Source organism: Cajanus cajan, chromosome 2 (assembly GCF_000230855.2).
Source record: "Cajanus cajan strain Asha chromosome 2, NIPB_CcT2T_4, whole genome shotgun sequence".
Lineage (NCBI taxonomy): Eukaryota > Viridiplantae > Streptophyta > Magnoliopsida > Fabales > Fabaceae > Cajanus > Cajanus cajan.
The window spans coordinates 21445311-21471047 of record NC_138518.1 but is presented as its reverse complement, the minus strand read 5'-3'; the positions used below and the strand labels follow the sequence as shown (position 1 = coordinate 21471047).

The following is a 25737-nucleotide window of genomic DNA, read 5'->3' as shown; positions in this document are numbered from 1 at the left end:
TTTCCTTGCCTTGCCTTAATTAATTAGCGTAATTCCACTCCTACCCTTCTTAAAAAGTTTTGTAGCTTTTGACTTTCATCCTTCCATTGTCTTAAAATATTGATTATATAGTCCCACTTAGTAGTTCAATTAACAATAAAAATTATTGAGTCACGCATCCACATCCACCGTAGTGGATTTCATTTTGATGAATACTTTTGCTTTGATATTTCTTTTCATATATCAAAATTTTCCCCTCAGGTTACATTATTTCGCTACCGAAGCACTCAAGCACGTCACTAGGCTAGGCTCCTTTGCCATCCTTTTGAGCATCATGGCATAAATTTCACACAAAAACACTTATAGTTGAAGACAGAGTTTAGAATTCAAAAAGACAAGGACCTAGTTCATAAATCATTTTAAGAACCAATAGTTATTTGAAACATAGTTTTGGATACGTACAAATCATTTTAAAGACATGTAGTTTAGAATTTCTCTCAAGACATTTATGACAGAAAAATATGAAAGAAAATAAAATAATTTGTTTATAAAATTATATATATATATATATATATATATATATATGTATGTGTGTGTTAATAAAACTGATATAATAGAACTTTAGCAAATTATGCAGAAAATTATTTTATTTATCCTTTTTTATTTTATCATCACGTCTTTAAAAACAATTATCCAAAAAAAACTCATAATTAAGATAGTTATCCTTTCTTTCTTTTTTTTAAGAAATAAGTTAATTAATAAGTTTACTTATATTTTTAACCTCTAAAATTTAAAGTATGAATGATTTGGGTTTTCTAAATTTTTGAGCAAATCAAATCTTTCTTGTACCGGTCTACAAGTACTATGGTAATATTCTCCTATCTTCTTACTTCTTGTACTAAGCTTCCAAGCACAATGAGGGATGGATAGTTGCAAATGGCACTTCAACGTTTAAGTAAGATATTCATTATGTGCAATAAATGTAAACATTTAATTAATAGAGCTTTTTATTATATGAATCACTATTTGTACTAATCGTATTAGGCTTTTGATGAAAATCATTGGAGAGATGGTTGGTGATTTCTTTCACTAGTCTCCTTGTTATGCTCAATCTTCTTTTATGGATGATAAAAGCTTTAGAAAATCCAAAATGGTGAGAAAGAAGAGAAATGGGTGCGCCACTTTCCTTGAGTAAGAGGTTTTGATCTTGCCACAAGAAGGAATTCCTTGATAAAAGATTTTATGAAAACCTTAAGAGAGACTAGATTGAAGTAGCTTCTCCCTCAATTTTCTTCAATGGATCTTTCACTTCTTGGACTCCTTCAAGCTTCTTCAATGACTTCTATTGATGTTAGAAGTCATTTCTAACACACAAGAGAAGGTAGAAACTCCCTTAGGTGACGCTACACTCTTGAAAAGTGATAAGTCTCTTCAATTTCTCACCATACTAAAGATAGGAAAAGAAAAAAAGGAAGAATTTCAAAGAGAGAATTAAGCTTTGAAAGAGAGAATTTGGAGAAGAATTTTCATCCAAAACACTATATAATACTCAAAGTTAGTATAAAATGGGTATAAAGATAAATTATATGGAGTTTGGTTGGCTTATGGTGCAAGCTAGATTAACCATGGTTAAAAATAACCATGGTTAAAAATAACCATGGTTAGTTATATTTGTACTTAAGCTAACCAATTATAGTTAAATATCTAGAAATCTAGTTAGTTGTCTAGAAGCTTATGGAGCAGGCTAAGCTAATCCTAATTTAAGAATAACCTAAGTTAGCTTAAGTTAACTCCAACTATAACACTCTAATTTTTATATTACTTATTTGTATAATTTTCTATAAATGATTATATTTTTATTGTAATAAATATTATGTAAGTTTATTGTGAATCAAATTTATGCAATGTTATCCAGCAAAATTTTATAAATTCAATGACATGTATTTTATTATCGAATTTGACTATTTTCTGGATAGTATTATGAAAACCTGCAAAATGTGAGAAATTAGATTTAAGAAAATTTAAGAAATTTGTAACCTAAATGGTAGTTTATTGAAAATGGTACAAATTCTTACATAGATGGTCTAATAAGAAAATCAAAGGGTGGCTCATTTTGGGAAGCCATTTGACTGAGAGTCTCACCACAAAATGGGTCAAAACACTTTACCAAAAAGTGTGTCGGTGGAGGGCCCAAATAAATTGGAAAAAAAAATTGAACTAAAATCATAAGATAAAAAACAACACAAAATAAAACTCATATCCACCCAAACCTCAATCCAAGCTCACAGCTAAGAGAGGAAAAAGAGGAAACCATCAAAATTTGAAGAGAAAAATGTTGATCAAGCTTAAGATGAAAATATGATCCTATTTAGTTTTGATGATCACAAATAAGTCTCTTATGAGATAACAGTGCAACTTGTAGTTTACTTTGTGTTTTGAGCCTCTTGGTAAATAAGAGTGCAAATTGTATCTTGTTTTGTGTGGTTTTAAGCTTTGTTACTTGTGTATTTTGTACTTGATAAGTAATTTTGCATTTTATTTCTATCTAGAAGATGATTGATGACTTGGATATTTATTAAAGATTTATTTGTAAAGAGAAATGGTATATATGAAAAATCGAGATATTAAGTTTCACTTAAGATAATCGATTATTTCAAGTAATAATTAATTATTTGCTTTATTTTTCAATTAAATGAATAATAGTTGCTATAATAATTGATTACTCATCAAAATAATCGATTATTTTAGAAATAGGTCTTTGGAATAATCGATTATTGCTCAAAATAATCAACTAAAATGTTCTTGGTTGATTTCCAAAATTGCTAAGAATAAAATAATTAATTATTCATGTAAATAATCGATTATTTTAGTTAAAAAACTTATATATATAATTTTCCACACCTTGAACGGAGGGACTTAAATATTTGTGATATCATTTTATGAAAACACTCTCTGTAACACATTTGCTATCTACAAGAAATTTTTTTTTGACATTTGTGGTAACCTCAATAAAGTTTACAAGAATTGAGTTGATCATCATTTTCATAGGGTGAAAGGCTAAGCTACATGGTTGATTCATCTTATCTAACTTATTTTGTAAATTAGGTGAATTTGTTCCTTAATTCTTTGTACTAGTTGTTATCTTAAGTAGATTTCTTAAGAGAAGAGAATGTTGTAGTGGCGTGCTACAAGTAGGTTCTTTTCAGGGATGTGGGTTCTTTAATAGTGTAAAAGTGTACTACCTGTGGTATTATGATTGTAAAACTTCTTATATTAAAGATTAGTGGAAGATCTCAATCGGGTTGATTGAATATTAGATGTAGGTTATAAGTGGATGTGGTTGAACAAATATAAAATTAGTTGTGCATTCTTTTCTCTCCCTAAACTTGAATTCATATTCTTACATTTCTATTTTCATGCTTATTGATGTGTTGTTGGGCATGTTCATTGCATTAAGAATTGAATGAATTTAGGCTTATATTAAATCTGAACTAAGTATCCTATCTAAAATTTATAAGTCAACATACTTCTTTGGAAAAATTTAGAAAATTTTTAAAAACCAAGAAAACTTGGCAAAAAATTGTGGAAAACCAATTGACCCCCCTCTTGTTGATGGAAAATCCTAGTGAAGAAGATTGATGTTCTTCATTCTGGATTTGTGCAGTCACTTGATCTTCTCTTTGAGGATGGTTGGACGTTGATTCCAGCTAGAATGAAAGGATGATCCGAGCAAAGTGAAGGAGGGAAGCACCAATGCCAAAGTGAGTAAAGAATTACTCACTAAATAGCTTGAGCCTAGAGAAAATTCCTAGAACCTAAGCTTCGGATAAGGGACTTTGAGAGAGAACTTGGCTGAAGAAATTTTCAGAAATTATCATATATCAATCAAAGTGTATACAAATGAATGGGAGCATGCATATATAGGCCAAGGATCCATGTAAATTGGCGCCAATTTTGAATTCAAAATTCAAAATTTGAATTCAAAGTTGCATGTCCAAGCCATGTCACCCATGTGGTCGTCCCATTCTAGAATCCTAATTACATTTAAGTGTAATTTAGAGTTCATTTGATTAGTCATATGTGCAGCTACCCTTGGCACAAAACATGTGACTCAAATGCAACTCTAATTACTCTTAAATGTAATTAAAATCCTAATGTCCACACCTAATATGTATTCCCTTTGAAACCCTACTATAATGGCCTAAATACAATGGCCAACCAAATACAATCAATAAGAAAAATTACAAGAATTAAAATGAGCCTTATATTGGGTACCAAAAGCCCAAAGGCTCATGAAGCCCAAAAATAGGCTCAATAAGCCTATGGCCTAAAAATGCTAATCTATGTGGTCTAAAATACAAGACAAAAATATATGAAATCTATACTTATATAATATTTACGAAATATAAGAAAATGGATATCTCAAGGTGTGGCCCATGTGAGGAGCAACTTGGGCCTTCCAAGCCCACTAGGCCCATTGGGCTCTGACTAGCCCAAATCTTCATGTCTAACTCATTCCTCTTGGATCCTTCAAGGTGTCACCTCTTGACCTCCTTGACATGATTCCATCACTTGTTTAGGCCATATTTTTTAACAAAAAATAATGAAAGAAGGAGAAGAGAAGGAGATAGGAAGAAGAAGAAGAAGAATAAATTAATGGGAAGAGAAAGTTAAGAGAAATTGAAAGAAAACAAGCAAAATTTTGGAGAAAAAGGTATGGATTAGATGTTTAATTTTATTCATGTTTTTATGCTTAGGATAGTTGCAGAGTAGATTTTGATCATCATTTTCTTGGTTAGATACTTGAAACCTTAGGTTAGAAGACTTGGATTAAATTTTGATTTTATGTTGAAATTATTGCTTTTGATGTAAATTTGATATGTTTCTCATTTTTGGGATGATAATTGTGTTTGGATTTGATTATTTGATGTTGAAAAATTGAAAAATGGATGTTATAATGGGAGAAGGTGCAGCCCCAACGTTGGAGAAAGGGATATAATGGAAATTTTTCAAAAAGTCCAAGGACAAAATGGTCATTTCACATGCTAGGGACAGATGAAATATTCAAAAAAGATTAAGGGTATAATGGCAATTTTCAATAACAACTTCGACACATAAATGAAATAAAAGAAAATGTTCAGGGCTACAATTGAAATTTTAGAAATAAAGTATGGGTACAATTGGAATTTTTGAAAATAAGTAGGGGTAAATTGAAAATTTAGGAAATTCTAAGGGTAAAATTAGAATATTATAAAATAGTTTGAAACATAATTAGAATATGGAAAATTAATTAATAAGAGCCATAGAATGGTAGGAAATGATCAAGGGTATAAATAGAATACTAAAATTAACCAAGCGTAATATTAGAAATAGTAATTAAAATTAGTGGTAGAATTGAAATATCAAAAAATAATCATAGGTTCAATTAAATTTTTTGGATAACATTAGAAGTATATTAAAAAATAAATTTAAAATAAAAATAATATTTTAGTTTAATAATTAGTTAAAAATAAAAAAGTTATTTAATTTACTAAACATATGTAAAATTGTATAAAATAATTTGATTTGATTTATTACTGAAATAATGAATTTTTATTAATGCATATTACATACTGCATGAGCATAATGCATAATGTGATTTTTGAGTCAAAACTTTTTGGGGGAAAAGGAAGAGAGTTTGTGAAAAATTTGAAAATATTATTATTTTATTATCAAGGACGATTGATAGTAAAAGAAATGAGAAATAAAGTTTTGATTAAAGATTTTATTGAAATTCTTTTCTTTAAATTTACTATCAAAAGCATTTAATAGTGTGATGTGACATTGATAGTGATGAAGGACAGTGAAGAAAAGAATGAGATAGTATATGAAATATGAAATTATGGTTTGAACTATCGATATCATTAATAATAAATGAGGTTGAGTATAATATGTAAGACCTCTGGTCGGGGAGGATAAACCTTTGGCCTAGGAAGTTGGGACATGGGCAATCCCACAAATTTCCAATCTTTATTTGATTCTATGCCATGGTAGCCTACCAAGTGCACTGACACTCTGACTACTATATACTTGTTCGTGTTTAGTGAGGTATTTTCGAATCACTAAATAGAGTGATGTTAAGTTCTAACTTCACTAAACACTCAAGAGAAAAAATTGTAATGGAGTACTAAGTCAAAAAAATATTTTGAGTCAAAACCTACATTTCTAAGTATACTGCATATTTTAAATTGTTAATATTGATGAATTAATAATATTTTGTGTTTATCAGTAATTTGCATAAATTCCTCTACCTGGTTGTATGATTTGTTTGTTTGACATGGATGAAATTAAATGTCTAACCCCATAAATATTTGAAATTAAGATGTTAGAGATTTCTTAAAGCAGGAAAATAGGAATCAAAATTAGACATCAGATGCAAAATCCAGAACTTAGGATGAGGAGTTATTTTGATAAGTTATGATGTGCATAGAAGGAATATTATGTAATATTTAGAAACTTTGTATTAGAACACTTGTAATAGTTCTATTATATAATAGAACTTTATTTGTTTATTTTAGTATCTTTTCTATTCATAATTATATGAAAACTTATTAACCTTATTAATTACATGGGATTAATATTTATAATCTAGAAGAGGGTTACACCAACTACCTAACCTAAGTAATGATTACTTTGAGATGTCACTATCAAAGTCGTGTGACTTAATTTGTAATTTGGATGACAAACTTGAGTTTGTTTCGACATCCAAACCACTTGCATAAGTAAGTGGATGTCCAATACCAATGGGCCAAAAGGAGTTTGAGCCATCCAAACCCAAATAAGTCTAACAAGACTTGAATATTTACACCTTCCCGAATATACTAATTACATCCTTAAGTAAAAACAATACAATGACAAATTTGCTTGTACTACTTGACTCAAAATACATGGTCAAAATAAATGAAAATATCTACAAGGAAAAAAATGAACTATGAAGTAAGCTTATAACTCAACAAAAGCTTAGGCTTTCTACCTTCACCTTAAGCCCACTCCTCTTGCATTCCTTCTTGACATTGATTTTGTCAAAGGTCTTATGGCCTTCAAGAATGGTTTTCCATCAAGTTCCTAGGGAGAGATTTCTACAAGTAAGAGAACTATGGCTTTTGGGAGAGAAAACTCAAAGGTGCATTCTCATATACTCTCAAAAGTCCTTTGGCAAAGTACATGGAGAACATATATATATATATATATATATATATATATATATATATATATATATATATATATATAGTTTGATTGGCTTATAGTGTAAGTTAGACTAACATTGGTTAAGTGTAATCAATGTTAGTTATCTTGTACTTAAGCTAACCAACTTTAGTTACATGTATGGAAGCTTATGGAGCAAGTCAAGCTAATCCTAGATTAAGAATAACCTAGTTTAACGTAACTTAACTCCAACTATTTAACCTAATCATTACAACTAACAAACTAATGATTACTAATATAAGTTGTTCAAAGAAATCCATGTGATAACTTAACTACTTGTATGGATTATCTAGCATGGTTTGGATGTCAAACTACTTGCTTATGCAAGTGGATGTCCAAGTCATGGCCCAAATAAAATCTTGACACATATAATCCTAGTAAATCCTACATGACTTTAGCTAGTTACACTTCCTCTAAACTACTAGTTACACCGTTAAAATAAGATAAATGTAAGGGAAAAATCCTATACTACTTGACCCAAAATACAAGGTCAAAATAAATAAAATATTTACAAGAGAAAATATACACACAAAATAGAAAAAGAAAGTAAGCTAAAAAAGGACCTAAGGATCAATAAGAGTTTAGTCTTTCTTTATTTAAGTTTAGCCCATTCCTCATCGATTCCTTCAAGATTACCCCCTTCCATATGATGTTATCATCTCCTTCCTCTTCAAAAGGATTTGTCCTCAAATCACAAGTTCATTCATTGTCTTTAATACTTGAAAAAGAAAATAAAATGAAAGTATTAAAAATGTTATTTATGATCAATGAGGCCTAGCCTAATATTCCTCTTTAAGTGAAGAATGGACCTATCTATAAAGATTTTTATTTTTTTTTGGGTTTTCTTGAACCCTTTTTTGTTCTATCTACAATATTTATACTACAAATATATTTTGCTAAAATAGGTGTACTACTACTAAAGTCTAAAAGGATTTGCATTGAGTGTCCTATATGATCACCTAGGCTCGTAGAATCTAAACTATTTACAACAAAAGTTTCTTGCCTTCCTAAAGATAGAGGTGGTCTAAGGCCACCATGACTAAGTAACTTCTTAGGAACAAAGTGTTGTTCCCATGTTTGAAATACTTGGAAAGGAGCATTGAACTCTTGGTTATAGATAAGGTAGTTGAGAATGGTATCAAAAAAAGTTATCTTTAAAGAAGTAATAGGGTGCCCACCCTTCAATAAAACAACTCCCACACTTAATCCATATGCAAAACATTCTATATCAAAAGTTTTATAAATGTTTGAACAAAAAAAAAAAACACCTATATGGGAGAGCTCATTTTGTGTAGATTGAAAAGTCTATTTAAGTTTTCCATCCAAGAAGGATGGAATATGTTCTTTACCAGTTCATTAAGTGGTACAATAATGGATTGTTTATGATAGAAAGCTTTTTGATTTGTATTTATATAGAAAAATGATTATATTTCATAACTACCACTTGAAAAAAAACATTTTCCTTTTTTTTTTACTCCTATCACTATTTTCCTTTTCCCTCATAAGTTTCATTTGTATTTCATCATGTTCCACTTGGATAGGTGTAAGAGGTTGTAATACAAATTTTTTATCATTGTGAGTGAGAGATATTTCACTAGTAAGACCATTATGAATGCTTTTTCTATCAAATTGTCATGGTTTTCCTAATAAAATATGGCAAGCTTTTAAGGACATAGTGCCTACCATTGGACCTATCACAAGGGAAATGTTAAGGATGATACAAGAAGAGTGGGCATGTTATGAAGATAAAAAGTCTAAGATCTTATTAGCATACAGGCTTGTCTTTTAGCCTATTTTCTCTTTGTGTATATTTTTACCATTATAAATACTTTTCTTATTTTGACCTTGTATTTTGGTCATGTAATATAGATATTTTTTCCTTGTATTTTTTTTTTCTTTTTAGGATATAAATAGTAGTTTAGGGGGTGTAACTATAAAAGGTCAATTGGTTGATGTTGGGCTTCAATGGGCCAAATTTGGCCTTTTGCTTCAGGAGTTTGGATGTCACTTGCCCTGTGCAAGTGGCTTAAATGTCCAAGACATATGGGGATCATTTTTCCCATTGTCCATTGATAGCATTGTCAAATCACTATAAAAATTACTATAATTTTCCCAACAACTTAGGTCATTCTTCATGAAGACACAAACACATTAAATTTATATTTTATCACATAGTTAGGAAGAGGATTTTTAATATTTGAACATTATAAAATCAGCAAACAAAGAATTAGGAATCGGAAATTCAATCAAAGAAGTATCAATTCAAGGTTTCAATTCGTACGATAAAATTTTCATAGTTCAACATTAAATACAAATTCTCAATCAACCTAATTCAACACGAACTTAATAAAAAAATGTAGATATAAATCTAGATCTATAAATTCCATCAAAACATGAAACGCAATTGCGATCTCACAATTTTAATAAAATTCAAGAAAGGTGAATGGTTGAATTAGAAAATTTAGGTTATTTTAGGTCTAAATTTAAATCTAAATTTAGATATAAAATTAATCTTCAATCTCTATCCTATCCTAGATCCAAAAATAAATTCACAATCATTAAAAATGAAAGAAAAACCTAAAACAAAGAAGAAGAAAAACAAAGAATTTTTTCCGTAAAAAGATCGGGAACCCAGATTTTACCATAGTTCTTGAAACCTAGAATCGATTAACGAATTAGCCATGCATCATAATCATGTTACAACAATCCAATTTGTGTAAGCAAGAGAGAGAAACACAATTTTGGGTCATTTAATGTTTGAACTGGCCTTTACTTCTAATACAGAAATTGTAGAACTTTCCCTTATCTTTCCAAGGACACCAAAAACGTCCAAATCCGATGCTAGGAGCTCTAGACATGGCCTACACAAAAAACAATGTCAAAATAGGAAAAAAAATTATAGAAATTAACTAGAACTTACAACTAAGACCAAAATGACTCATTAGAACAAATCAAAGCTAATATATCACAATATGATACTAATAAAAGTCAAATAAACCAGGAACAATGTATAGAAAGATATACAAAAATCGGTCTATTATCCATCCAAGCAAGCCAACATAGTGCATGGCCTTGCCTAGTCACACCAAACATACATGTCACATGGCAAGCTCCTAATGGCTCTTCTAGGTCTAGGATGATGACAAGACTCACACTTTCCCTATTGGTCCATATGGCAACCTCTCATTGGCCATTTTAGATATAACAAAGTGACACTTGGAGCTTGGTTGGCTGAACCCTAGTAAGGTTAGTTTAGGGTTACTAGTTTGAGTTTAAGTTAACCTAACTTAGTTTAGCTTGCACCACAAGCTACTAACTCCTACATATAGATGTCTCTCTTGTATAACTTGACACTTTTGATATTTATGAGAAACATTCTTGTATTTTTCCCTCTACCAAAAGTCTTAGTTCTCTTTGAAGGAGAAACCTCTTCTTAAGTTCTTTTATCAAGGTATCCTTCTTATGGCTAGAACCTCCTCTCTTGTTTATCATCCACCATTGGAAGTGGTGGACCATCACTCCCTCCTTCTCCATCATTTTTGATCTTGAATCTTATGGAATCCATGGAAGAAGATTTGGGAGCTAAATAGAGTTAGTTGAAAAAGTACATCATTCTACTTCAACCTTGTTCCATCATCTTTGATATCAAGAGCTTTGATTCCTTTATGTAGATGTTTTCTACACCTTTTCTTCTTTATTAAGTTAAAAGACGATTTTAGATTCCTCATTATTTGTAAGTTTTAATGATAACAAACACTATGTCTTTTGGTAAGAAAACATTTTTGAAAAGACGTTATTTTAGATGTTGTAAGACAAAGTAGCATCTGTAAGACAAAACAAATTAGACATACAATTGTCTATCATGTTCTTAATGTGTACTATTTATTATGACTGGCGCGTTTGAAATTTCAAATGAATGCTTTATACCTTAACAAATAGAAAGTCATTGTCTTGGAACTCATACTCTGTTAAAGGTGTATAAAAGAATGTAGAGCGTCAAAATAAAGGACTACGATCCCGGATCTCATAGAAAAGGTGTAGGAGAAGTACTACATTCTCACCTCACACTAACTTTGCTTCCTATTGTTACCATTTTTCCATCCTACTTTGATAAATAGCTTGATCAATCAAAGATAAGGAGTACATTTAGATGAAAGACATTAATTGAAACATTTAATGCACCTATGAATACTTCCTCTCTCTTTAGATCAGATCAAGGAGTAAGATAAAACATTTTTGTGAATTAGACTCAAGAATCTGCAACGGTTATCTCTTTTGAAGCTACTATATAAGAAGTTTTGGAACACAAAAGAAAGAAAGACACTAACAAAAGAAATAAAGAACACATACAACTCAAGAAAGAACCATTTACATTGAAAACCTTCAACAAATTTCTTGCACTTAAACTTTCGTTGTAATCACATGTAAAAGAGACGACGACAACAACCTTATAATGCCTTCATAACCAGTGTTATAGGATAGAGCCTGGAGAGGCTTGACTATAAAAGAATACTTGTAGTTGAGTTTAAAGATGCTTATTTGTAAAAGGAATACTTGAGTAGTGACTTGAAGAGACTAGTCAAAGAACACTTATGTTGAGCCAGAAATGGATCCATGAAATAATACTTGTAACTTTGTTCAAAGTTAGTGGAATTCAATCTGGTTGGATTGAGAATTAGACATAGCCTCAATAGTTGAGGTGAACCAGTATAAAAAAATCTTGTGTTCATTGATTACTCTTGCCAACCCTTCGTTTGTTGTAGATACTACTTCACTTATTGCAAAACATGCAAATTTTTTATATACATTATTCAATCCTCTTTTAATGTCTATCTTTTCTCAACAGTTTGATATTGGAGATCAACCTTTGATGAGGTTGAGCATCTAATTGTGCTAAAGGAAAATGATCCAAATGGGAAGTAGTGAAGGAGCTTCTCTTACAAGGCCTCCAACCTTTAATGGAGAAGACTACCCATACTAAACTGACTAAATGGAAATGTTCATTAAGTCCACCCAGTATCCCTTATGGAGGATTATAACACAAGGTGATGTTGCTGTCACTAAGCTTGAGGATCAATATACTTAGGAAGATTACAACATCTTGTAGAACAACACCAAGGCGCAGGTGCTATCTCATTGCATGCTCATTGTCATGAACCAAGTACAACAAGCTTTGCAACTACTCTATAGCCAAAGAAATATAGGATGCCATCAAGGTAACTCGTTAAGGGACAGAAGACGTGCGGTTCAAAAGAGCAACTACTCTTCAGAGGCACTATGAGTTGTTCTCCATGAAGGAGAAAAAAAATCATTGATGAGATGTTTGGACGCTTCCAAACAATTCTCAATGGATTAAAATCCCTACGAATTAAGTTTTCTAAAGCTCAATACAATCTGAAGATCTTAGACAACTTACCCAAGATCTGAGAACCCAAAGCCACAACAATCACTAAAGCTCGAGACCTACAAATCTTGACGCTTAATGAACTTCTTAGAGCTCTTCGAGTTCATGAAGTTCACCTAACAAGAAAATAACATTATTTCTTTGAAAAGTTGTGAACCCAACAAGAAAAATGAATGCGACAAAGTTCTCAAAGCTGAGTTTGAGATAGAAAGCTCAAAGAATTCTACAAACGATGAGATCTTTCTCATGTCTTAATGACTCAGACTATTCTCTCTCACACATTTTCAAAAACTTAATTGTCTCAATTGTAATTTCTCTCACTCTCATTCTTGAACTCAAAACCCTAAATTTATAATAAACATTTAACTTGTGCATTGTACAAAGTAAAATACTAATATTACTAAAAATTACACTAACTATTATTAAAAAAAATATCCTTAAATCAAAATTTATTTTCATTAATTTATCACACATATAAAATTTTATATATTTAATTTATTTTTAAATCAAAAATCAATTTAATGAGGTATTTATAATTGATTCAATAAAATAATATTTTCTTAAGCAACATATCTTTAATTTTTTAAAACTAATAATTTGAATAATTATTTTGTTTTTATTTTCCTCAATTTTCACTCACAAGTTTGCAAGATTACCTAGAAATTACCATTAGACACTAGAATTACAAATGAGCTATATGGTTGAAAGTAATACTTTCACTCAACACCTTGAAAAATAAATCACTCAACTTCACCTGCTGCACAATACAATATTTCACTAACAAGAATACACAATCTTTTATAGGCATATAACTCGTAAAATTTCCTTTATGAAAAAACTGAATTACCATGAGATTGGAATTACAATAGTTCACTTTAAATTAAAAAAAAAAAAAAAAAGACTAAATTCAACATGATAACAGAAATTAGATCTACATAAAACTTATTCAAATTTGAAAGTTTAACTCTCACCATTAGTTGTAATAAATCAGCTTTAATTTTAACTCAGAAAAGTCTGCAACAAATTTTAACTAGCAAATTTTAGTTGTAACAATTTATTAATATTTAAATAATTTATTGACTTCACACATATGGATAACAGATGTAAATATATGTATGTATATAGGTACATAATAGATACAGAGCTGAGAATTAAAGTTATTACTTATGCAAGTATGAATTTATTTTTTGAACATAAATACGTAGACAATTATTAGAATATTGTACTCAAATCCTACCTATCGTCATCTCGAGCATAATTTGTCACATCACTCAATGACTTGTCTGCATAACTATAAGCATGTTTTGTTAGGATTAATTTAGAACCCTAAACCCTAAACTACAAATTTTAAGTTACTTTTATCCCGATTTAAGGAAATGATTGAAGTTACTTGTAAATTACATTTTCATTTGACAAATTGAGCGCATATCGTGAAAATCAAAACAAATTTTGTAGCCATCAACTAACAATTAATAAGAATTTACCTACATGAATTTTGTAAGGCAAATCAAACTCAACGTCTGTTTGAATGTACAATATCTAAAAGTCAAGGAACTACAACAGGTACACCACGAGCCTTCTTAAGAGCATAGTTTATCCTCAATGGTCTACCTAAAAGTGCCTGCAAGAAAACATCAACTTCAGAAGGAACTTCTACAAGCAATGATATATGGTATACTTTATGTCTGACCTTTCCATCCATTGCATCCTTAGCACATTTGGCATCATCTTCATTTGAAAAAATGACAAATCCAAAGCCTCTAGACCTGCCACTGTCTTTATCATACACTACCCTCACTACAAGAAAATAACCCAATCAAGACATTAACAGAATCAAGGATAATTATATTGTATATTGAATTGATGTGAATCAACGAAAGAAACAAATCAGATATTGGTGGGAAAAATGCAAGTGGGCCCTCAAGTGCAATGCAAATGCAAATGTTTTAAATAATAATTGAATAAAAATAACAATAGAAGATTTCAATTAAAGCATTAAACAGTCGGCCGGACATTGTATGCAACAACTCTTCCAATTTGGCCTCAGTTTTTTTCTCAATGCATTTTGTTAAAGGATTAGGATTGCCAACCAGGGAGAGACTTGAAAATCCTTTTAAAATTTCCTTTGAAGATCTTGGAGGGCCAAAGATGAAGGCAAAATCAGTCACTGACGAGAAGAAATGGAAGGAAAAGCCAAAAAGGAATAAGGCTATCTGGATATTAGAGACATAATCAGTGACTGAACAATTGGTTGTTTACTTAAATTTTGTTTGAGCTAACATCCTTTGACTAAGCATATTTTCCTCATCTCTATTATTATCAGAGTTTTGAATTCATTGAGCAAACCTCTTTAGTTAGGCGTATTTTACAAATTTGTATGTATTTAGGTATTTGACTTCCATTTGGGCTTGTTTAAGCACCTTAACTCCGATTAAGACCTACTTCTAGGCTGGGAGTATTAATAGGCTCATTTAAGCCTTTTTAAAGGACTTTTATTAATTGAGAATTACGCATTGAAGCTTGTGAAAAAAAGACTTTTGGATTTATTAAATTAAAATGTCAACTTAGGTCAAATAAGACAAAATTTAGGGAAAGGTTAAGAAGTGGATTTATTAGTCCAAGGCCTCAAATGGGGATTTGAGAGCCATCTACAAGAGTAACATAGGGTAGAAAGGTTGAAAAATACAAACAAGAAAAAGTGTTTGGTTACCGATCATATGATCACAGGCATTGAAGTCAAGGATCTAGTGCCCAAGAGAATAAGATTGGGAAACAAAAGCGATAGGATTAGGCGACCGAACCACAATAGTAATAGGTGAGGCAAGTGGGTTAGCTATTCAAAGCTAAAGAAGTTCATTATACTCAGTGACAGAGACAGTTACATCTGTAGTTAGGGCAGGAAAAGTAACATGGGCCACATTCACTAACTTTGACCGATCTTTAACCTTGGTGCAACATTCAACTTCAACATGGCTAAAACAGTTATAGTAATTGCAACAAGGCCAATGATGCCACCACGACCCCCACATCGTCCACCTCGAGTAAAAGAGTAGGAGACGAGAGCGAAATAATTGCTGAAAGGGGTGGAGTGCTCAAAAGCATGTGGAGTGCAAAGACGTAACAATTGTTCTTGGACCATGTCATAGATAGGCATTGTTGGTCTTGACAAAATCTAATTGTGGACAACATCAAGATTAAATGGGAGACCGACAAGAGACAACACCATAAGGAACTCATTTTGCTTGAGAAACACGTCTGTATCACTAGTAAAGGGCATAAGTGTGGCATAATCACCAATTAGCAGATTGAGCTTACCATGATAGGTTTGCATATCCATGTTCTCCAACTTTGTATTCATCATAGTGGTGATGACACTGTAAAGATTATGGACATCATTGGAATGCACTTTCTTGCTTTGGTCCAAATCTAGTAACTAGTGGGAAAGGCCTAATATTGGGGCTGGCGGTTGGGAGCGATGGTGAACCAAAGGATGTTGCATAATAAGGCGTCTACTCACTGCTAACGAATACGATCTATGGCGGGAATATCTTTGGCTTGAGTGGTCAAGTCGTCAGCACAACCTTGGCCATGGAACCACAGCTGAACAATGGGAAACCAAATATTGTGGTTAGCTGTCCTAATTAATCTTTCAAAAGGGATCAACAATACAGAGGTGAAGGTCACAACTAGGGATGTTCAAAACCAAACCAACCCAAATGAAAAACCACAAATTGATCAAACAAATCACAAATCGATGGAAAATTGTAAATTAACAATTTGGTTTGATTTTTCAATTTCCAAAACTGTGCAGTTTGATTTGGTTTTTGAATTGGAATGTAAAACCACTCCAAATCAAACCAAACCACATTTATTTGTAAATTTATTTTTTCTTAATGCATAATGCCATGGTAGTTGAATCGAGATACACATAATGTATCGGAAAACTTATTTTTTGAATCGTGAATCGAATCGTATCGTGAATCGTAAGATTCATGATCAATAAAAACAGTGTATATATATATGCATACAAGACATATAAAAGCACTCTAAGCACATTTTAATATAAAGAAACAGACAAAATGAAGTCATACATAAATATACAGTAATATATAAGCTTCAAAATACAAACAAAGATAGAATTATACAAATAATAACAGTCTCAAAGCCAAAAGAAATGACTGCACAGTTCAACAACAAAGCTTCCAAAAAAATCATTGTTGTTGCTAAATATATGCATATACAAGGGACTGTTTGCTACTCTAATCAGCAATATAGCCACCCAAACAGCAACCCAAACGAAGCTGGGAACCTGGACGAGACAAAGGGACCACTAAAAGTGAAACCCACTAAGTGGGTCATGTACAGGAATGGGTATCGGCATTTTCTGTCTCAGTTTCGTCTTTTTTTAATTAAAAAAAATCATTTTTTTAGGGTTTTCAGAACCGGGTCGCGCATGACCCGACCCGGTTTCGGACGCGACCCGTTTCTTCCCAGAATCGTGCGAGACCTTCCAGAATCGCGACTTTCCGATTCTAAACCCGATACAAACGATTCGGAAACGATTCAAGATCAAAAATGATACACCATGCGATTCGAATCGCTGAAGCACGAAATCGTATCGTATCGTACGATACGAATCGCGATTCCTACGATACTTAATACCATGCATAATGCATAGTGTATAATACAAAATTAATGACAGGCGAAAAAGTTTCACTATAGTCACGACCAAACTTTTGATGAAATCCTTTAGCTGCAAGGCGAGCTTTATACTTATTAATAGTTCCATCCTGATTTTCCTTTATACGATAAACCCATTTACAGCCAACAACAATACGGTTAGAAGGTAAGGGAACAAGTTTCCAGGTTTGGTTTTTTATTAGAGCATCATATTCAAGAGACATAGCAGTTTTCCATGATGGAGATGATAAGGCTTGTTTAAGGGATGTAGGTTCAGTAGTAGAAAGCAAAAGTGTGGGATGCAGTATAGGTCGAACAATTCCAGACTTGGATCTAGTTTGCATTGGATGAATATTGGAGGATGGTGGCAGTAAGGAATTAAAAGGAGAAGAATTAGGTAAGCTATGAGTAGAGAATGGTGACGAATTAGAAGATGAATTTGAAGTAGTAGTAGACGCAACATCATTAGAGGACAAAACCCCAAGAGGAAAATTAGTGGAACTGGTTGAAAGTTGAAACAGATGTAGATGGTATGGGATGTTGATATGGGAAACGCTGCTCATTGTAAGTAACATCTTTGGAAATAAACAAACAACCATTGTTATCAAGACACTTATATCCCTTATGAGAAGAAAAATATCCTAAGAAAACACATTTTGCTGACCGAAAGTGGAGTTTATTTGTGTTATATGGTGTGAGTAAAGGATAACATGCACACCCAAAAACCTTAAGAAAGGTGTAATCCAGATCTTTATTATACAAAACCTGATAGGGAATAGTTTTGTTATGAGATAAAGATGGTAATTTGTTAATAAGATATACAGTAGTGTGAAAAGCATGATCCCAATATTTCATAGGCAAGGATGCTTGAGAAAGAAGAGTTAATCCCATTTCAACAATATGCCTATGCTTTCTTTCAACAACACCATTTTGATGATGTGTGAGGACAGATTAATCTGTGAATTAAAAACTGAGTAAATGGTCGAAATTTACCACCCCAATCAAAGTGAACAAACTTGATTTTATGATTAAATTGAAGTTCAACCATGGCTTGAAACTGTTTAAATATAGTAAGAGTCTCAGATTTATTTTTAAGAAAATAAATCCATGTAAAATGACTATAAGCATCCACAAAAGACATATAGTAATGATATCCCATAGAAGAAGGCATAGGTGTTGGTCCCCATAGATCACAAAACAACAATTCCAAAGGAGTGGAATACACAGTAGTAGAAGGAGAAGAAGGATGCCTCTAAAATTTGCCCATACAATAAGCTACACAAAATTGAACCTCATTTTTATTAGAAACAGGAATTTTACAAAATTTAAATACATTTTGTAAAACGGAAAAACAAGGATGGCCAAGCCTATTGTGCCATAAGGACAATGTGGTGAGAGTGGGTGATTGTACGGTGTTTGAGCAAACTCTAGAAGTACAAGTAGTTGATAAAGTAGTAGAACTTGAAGGCTTGATTGATGATGGTATGTGTTGTGGCTAATAGCAGCTAAAAGAAAAATGAGGAAAGGAATAGAGGCCATCAACATTGAGATGACCTTCAAGCAGAACAGAGTGATCAACTTGAGATTTAACAAGACAATGAGTTGAATGAAATTCAAAATAAACTTGATTATCACGAGCAAATTTGCTAACACTCACTAAGTTCTTAGTGGTAGATGGAACATGTAACATATTGTGAAGATGTAAAATAGTGTTTGGATTTTTAGGAGAAGTAAAAGACACCAAACCAACAAATTTTATGGGCAAACCTTTACCATTTCCTAAAAACACATGTTTAGGAGCAGTCAGTGGGACCTCTGTAGCAAGATTATTTGGATTAGCAGTAACATGATGAGGAGCTCTTGAATCAACAGGCAAGTTTTGTGATTGTTGTGGAGGAATTACATTAGTAACAAAGGTTTGAGGTGATGAAGCAAGAGCAGAGGAAGTAACACTCTACTGTGGTCGGACATAATGAAAAGGATTCTTCAAAAAGCCAACAGGATAAGCTGATAGGTATAATCACTGAATATTTCCTCTACCTGAACGTCCACAGTCCACCTCTACCACCTTTGCAACCAAACTTGCCACCTCAACTTGCTTGAAATCCACGAGAGTGTTGAGAACCATCACTTGCAAGTTGAGGTGCTATACCAATTATATTTACCTGAGGTGTAGTATTTGATACAGACACATTTTGTAAAGAAGCTGATTCAAGTAATTTGGATTCTGTTAAATTCGGAGTGGAAACAGAATCAACAATGTCCTTCTATTTATTAACACGAGATTCTTGAGCTAAAAGCAAGGATTCAACATCATCAAAATCAAACCACTAAGGCTTGCTATTCACTAATGTAACCAAGGATTCATACTTAGTAGGTAAACCGTCAAGAAGCACATCATGTTTCTCTTATGGTGAAATAGTTTCTCCAATTGAAAGAAGAGAATCAAAGATCGATTTAATGCGAGTGAGAACATGTGAAACTGATGGATCACCTTTTTTGATGTTTCAAAGCTCAGAACGAAAATGTCGAGCTTGAGCTTTAGTCTTCGAATGGAAGTGATGATGAACTTTCTCCCAAAGTTGCCATGAATATCGACATCCAATAACCTTCAGTAGAATCGACGACGATAGCGAAGATTGAAGCCATGCAAGAAGAAGTTGATCTTGCAACTCCCAGGCTACAAACGCAAGATTCTCGTTATCAGCAAGATGATCCTCTTCGGTAAGATAGCAACTCATAATTTTTGGTGATGCACAAAAATGATGCAATCTATACACGCGAAGAACAAGTTCAATTTGTTGAAGCCAGACAAAATAATTGTCATTTGATAATTTCTCTGTAATCGAAAACGAAAAAGAAGCAAAGTGGCAAAGTGGGACGAGCGAGATGTGAAAGAGTTAGGTTTTGGATCGAAAGCCATGCGAGACTTCGGGAAGCTCTGGATACCATGTGAAGTATTTGAGAGAGAGAAAAGTAAAATGAATTATGTTCTATTATTATTTTCTATCACTCTCTAAAAATGATAGAGTGAATTATATAGGCATATAAAGCTTACAAGAGAAGCCACACTCCTAACTAGCTTGCTGACATGGCACAACCACTCAGCTTACAACAGAATACAAAACATACAAATAAAGCAATGCTATCTAATACTCCATTAAAACATAAAATGTTTTTATAAAATTGTAACTATTAAAAGATGTTTTTCTTTCCAAATATATGTTATAATATTTAAAAAGGTGTTTTATAAAATTGTAAGCTACTAAACTGAATTTTAAAATGAAAAATTATGAATTATTTATAACATTCAAAAATATAATTTTTTAAGTGACAAACTATATGGGGAAAAAATATTTAATATGAAAACCAAAATTTTATTAAAGAAATATTTTTACTAAAATAATAAGATAAGGATTAGTGTTAACTACATTAAATGGAAATAATATTTTAGTATTTATATACTTTTAGTATATTTTTTAACATACGATTTTAAAAAAATAACATAGTATTATATATTTTTAGTTGAATTTTAAATAATAAATTTTAAAAACCACAAAAATCGAATCAAACCAAACTGGAAAAAAAAAATGGTTTAGTTTGGTTTGAATGGCCCAACAAAATGGAAAGCAGCAATGAGACCTCATCAACATTGCAACAGCATTAACAATCTATCTTATGGGCAAAATTACTGCAAGAAAAAGAGAATTAAAGAAGAATGGAGGTATTCACATAATTATGTTTACCCTAGGAGGATTCAAAGTTAATTTTAGACTGCAGTGGTTTGGTTGGCTTGGTCTCCATTCTTCAAACAATCAGAACATTGACGAGAGCTTTATTTGTTGCTGTCATAGCTATTCACCTAGAGGACAAGGTGAATGATTAGGGGAGAGTATTAATAACTTCAAGTTAATTGAGGGCCTTGGTTTATCTTTAGGTTCAGTTAGTTTGTAAGGGGTTTGGATAAAAAGAAATAAGGCATATTGATAGGGTCAGTTAGCAGTTGTGTTAGAAAGGTGTTAGGCTTGAGAAAGAACTTCCAAAACGGACCCTGCAAGTCTATTATAGGAGGAAAAATAAAAGGCGAAAATTAGTTGGTTAGAAATCTATATTACATATATATGTCACTAAGTCGTAAGGGGTTAGCTGTAGTTGTAAGTTTTTACTATAAATAACCCTCTAAATGAAGAGGTGGGGGGAATTGTAATCTGTATGTTTTAGTCCACTGGGTTTTACAGTGTGAAATGAGAGTGCTGCTGTGGGTACTTCTGTTTTGTTTTCTTGGGTGTTTACTTCTGTCAAAGAAAGGATCTAACAGAAGGGAAATGGGTCTACAATTGATTAGGTCCATTGAGTGAGGTTCTAGGTTAGGACTTAGGAGACCATTAGCTGTATAGGAAAAGGGATTGAGAGGGGTTGTTTCATCTTGTTAATTGAGAAGAGTTAGGGCCTTTGAGCATTGGGAGTTGCAGACCCTCGAAGTTCAGCGGTCATACTATACTCGGGAATTTCCCCTTTTACTCAATAAATCTGATCCAGTTTCTACGCTTTCGGTGTGCCCATGACGTAGCACAAGGAGGACAATAGTATTTTTAAACTTTCTTTTTTACAATCTACATAACAGAAAAAGTCTCTCAATTATAACAACTGAAACAAAAAAGAGACAATTTCAAACAAATAAAAAAAATCAATTAAAAAATAAGTAAAATAATGTCTTAGTGATCATATATTTTAATATAATAAATATATTTCTTCGAGCTCGGTGGCAGTTGGAATACCACATACTACTGTTGATTTCATATTTCAGAAATGATACACACTTGTTGTTTTTATTTTTTATTACTGAAAAATCATGTGTTTCACCTTTCTGTGTTGTGTGGATTCCGGCTTTAATAAAAAAAAATCATCATAAATTTATAACAGCTATTAGAATTTGACAGAACCGAATCCAAATGACAAGATTCAGACATGTTTTCCTCCAATTCTGGATCCAAAATTCATAACCTCCTTAATCTTTGGCCAATCATCTTGTGCTTGATGATCAAATACATTCAAGCATGAGTCAACAAAGAACATGAGATGTGTGTTTCTTTTTCTTAATAAAATATATATCACTACTATATTATTCTCCTGCAATACTGAGCTACTGATATTTGTAAGTTAAATCTATAGTTGATTGATGAGTGCAGAACATCAAATTGGAAGTACGAGAACAAACATTCTTCAGCTCAGCCATCAAACACTATCAAACTAATCTTTATTAAAAGGAGGTTAGATGTTTTGCTTCTTAATTCCATTTCCATCACCACTTTTTAATTTTTAAAAACCGCTCAAACTTTAATAAATTTCTAGTTGACTCAATTAGTCACTATAGGAACAATTTCCAAGCATTTTTTTATTCTCTCTCTAAGTCTATATTTATAATCTTATTGTTCCACGTATTAGGTGAATGCAAAGTCAAAAACACCACTGCAAATTACATTACAGTCCGAGAAAAATAAGACTGACCCAACACAGAGGAATGAACAAACAAGGAAAAATTGAATCAAGCTAATTAAAATTAAGGATTAAATATGTTTTTAATTCCCAAATTTTTATTAATTTTTGTTTTTAGTTCCTAGACAAATTTTATTTAGTTTTAGTTTCTGAAATTTTTATACATGAACAAAAAATTTTGACGTAAAAGTTTAAAGACTAAAAATATAAATTGGTAAAAGTTTGGGAACTAAAATTAATATATATAAAAAAATAAAAAATAAAAAAAGCATTCAGGACTAAAAACAAAAATTGCCAAAAGTCTAATGACTAAAAACAAAAATTGCCAAAAGTCTAATGACTAAAAACATAATCGATCTAAAAATTAAAAATAAATAAATAAATAAAATGAAATGTAGAAGGAAAATAAGCATCAATAGCAGATATAAACAGAATCAAGTTTCAAAGTGTGGTTTGCAATTCATCCGTGTTTGCCTGTAATTTTGGAAACAACAACGCAAACACCACGATTGAAAACCTTTCATATAACCATAACTAGGTCCTACGAGAATCAAGCAGAGATAGAAACACCACGATTAAAAATGCTATTAAATTTGATATGTTACAAAAATTACACTTCCAACAACCGTTAGTCCCAATTTTTGCAACATTAGTTCAGTGAGACAAAACGTCGAACACATAGAAGCATATAAAAAACATGGGAAAAAGAAATTAAGGACATAATACCTTCAGTGACGTCTCCGAAGGAAAGGAATGCGTCTTTGAGGGACTTCTCGTCCACGGACCATGACAAGCCTGAAACACTCTCGGAGTCAATAAACACTGAAGAATGGGTATAACAAACAGAAGCAAAATCGAAGTGAGAGAGAGAGAGAGAGAGAGAGACCTCCCACGAAGAGCTTGTTCGAGGGCAGAGAACAGTAGAATCGGAATTGAGTTTGAGAAGGAGGAACGTGGAATCTTTTCGAAATGGTTGTAAGAGAAATCTTCATCATATTTCCAAATGTTCAAACGTAAAATGACAACAAGCAATCAAGAATGTCTGTTTTTTTTTTTTTTTTTAATTGTCTCGCAGCAGGAACCACAGTAAAGTGTAGAACAAGAGTAGGAGTAGGAAGAAAAAAGTAGCGTGCGGGTCTCGCACCAAGAGAAAGCTTAGCTCTAAAATAAGTTTTTTTTTTTTTTTTTCATTTTAAATATAATATAGGTAATAAGTATTTATTCTCGAAAATAGTGATTAATTTCTCTTTAAATCTAAAGTGAGTAGAAGTTAAAGAAAATTGGTGATATATATATATATACCAATTATAAGACTTTAAAAATTTAAATATAATATCAATTGATTTAATAAATATTAATAATTTAAATATTTTTAAATAAATATAGAAGTGTGAAGAGTTGTAATTCTACTAATATATAATAATAATTTATAATTTATAATATATATATAATTAATATTAATCAAATTTTGGTGTGACATTTCCTTAATACATTTTTATCCTTTTGTTTATGATACTAATGGCCCATTATATTCTTTTAATGCAAATTCAAAACTCTTTTATTTTATAAAAGTTATTATTGAAGTCTTTTGTCATGCAACTATATTTTGGTAACAACTCAATAATTGCACCACATTTCAAGATCGTGTTTTTTAACATAATTTATGAAAAATGAGGCTTTTTGGTCATAATAAATAAAATAAAAATAAAAAATTACTGAAATAAATTAATTTAAAATTTTTTATTAAAAAATTATTTTTAACACGTAAGATGATAAAAAGTGGAAAAAAAAAATTCACACTATATAACACGTTCAATATATAAATACAAACAACTTGAAAGCATTAAACCATTTGACAATTTGCGCATAAATTTTTAAAATTAAAAATGTTATGCTGGTTGACGTTTTTTTAAATGATTTTGCACTATGATTAGGAAATAAAAAAGGACGTTGTGCAGGTGAAAATCACTTGTAAAAAGTAACTCATTCTTTATAATGGTCCGTACCAAGACACCTATTCTTTATTCCAATCTCATCGATTCCATTCTTTTTGCCTTGCTAGTTTCCGAAATGTCCCATTCCCTAAACCAAACCACCCACAGGCAATGGCCACTACTCCCAATAATAGACTCTCTCTCGTCAAAGAGAGAATTGAGCAATACACTATAAGAAAATAACGATTTTGCGATAGTTATACGACCTATATTGCGATGGTTACTGCCGCAGAGACACCATTGCAACTATCGTAAAAATGTCTGTCACGAGTGAATTTTGCGACGGTTATTGAAACTGTTGCACAAACTGTCGCAAAATTGGAATTGCGACCCTTACGCTACTTGACGCACTAATTGCTTTTAAATCAATCGCTAAATATTTATTTTTTATTTTATTAAATTTTATAGACCTCTCAAATTCGGTTGATATTCTTCTCAAGGATTCTATTTCACAATAACTTTTTTGCATATTTTGTCCTTACTTACACAGTTTCTAGGAAACTTCCCAGAAAGTCACTCATCCATATATTACTCCAAGTCAAGCACACTTAACTGTGGAGTTTTGATGAGATAAGCTATAGAAAAGCAGATACATGTTGTCAGTATAAATAGTACAAATTAATTCATTTAAGTCATTCTCAACTATACAATCTCATACTTATACTATCTTTGGATCTCTCTCATTCTGGTGTGTCCGAACCGTGATAAATATATAATAATTATATTACTAAAAATAATTATATTATATTTAATTAATCTTTATTTATATATATATATTTACTTTATAATTAACAATCTACTTATTTCTATTTAAAATTAATATTATGATACAACTTAAATTATTTATTATAAATTTAAAAGTTTAAATAATTTATATATTTTAAAATGAGAAATATTATAATAACACGGTGTAACTTTTACTAAGTATTACACGGCTGA

At 31.5% G+C, this 25737-nt stretch overlaps 1 protein-coding gene across 1 annotated transcript; it reads right to left on the bottom strand.

Moving 5' to 3' along the window:
- Window positions 1-14059: 14059 nt before the first annotated feature.
- On the bottom strand, window positions 14060-23948 carry LOC109804718 (RNA-binding (RRM/RBD/RNP motifs) family protein). The gene is made up of 4 exons (XM_020366545.3): window positions 23691-23948; window positions 23531-23599; window positions 14319-14425; window positions 14060-14249 (listed from the first exon to the last, which is right to left on the bottom strand). Exons 1-4 carry the CDS (start codon window positions 23797-23799, stop codon window positions 14175-14177), a joined length of 360 nt encoding a protein of 119 aa, XP_020222134.2. The 5' UTR covers window positions 23800-23948; the 3' UTR covers window positions 14060-14174.
- Window positions 23949-25737: the final 1789 nt, after the last annotated feature.

Excerpts from the sequence above, each read along its gene's own strand:
- LOC109804718 (XM_020366545.3), bottom strand. The coding sequence starts at position 23,799 with ATGATGAAGATTTCTCTTACAACCATTTCGAAAAGATTCCACGTTCCT. Across the intron at positions 23,600-23,690 it reads GAACAAGCTCTTCGTGGGAG|GCTTGTCATGGTCCGTGGAC; the intron begins GTCTCTCTCTCT and ends AGAGTGTTTCAG. Across the intron at positions 14,250-14,318 it reads AGGATGCAATGGATGGAAAG|GCACTTTTAGGTAGACCATT; the intron begins GTCAGACATAAA and ends GTTTTCTTGCAG.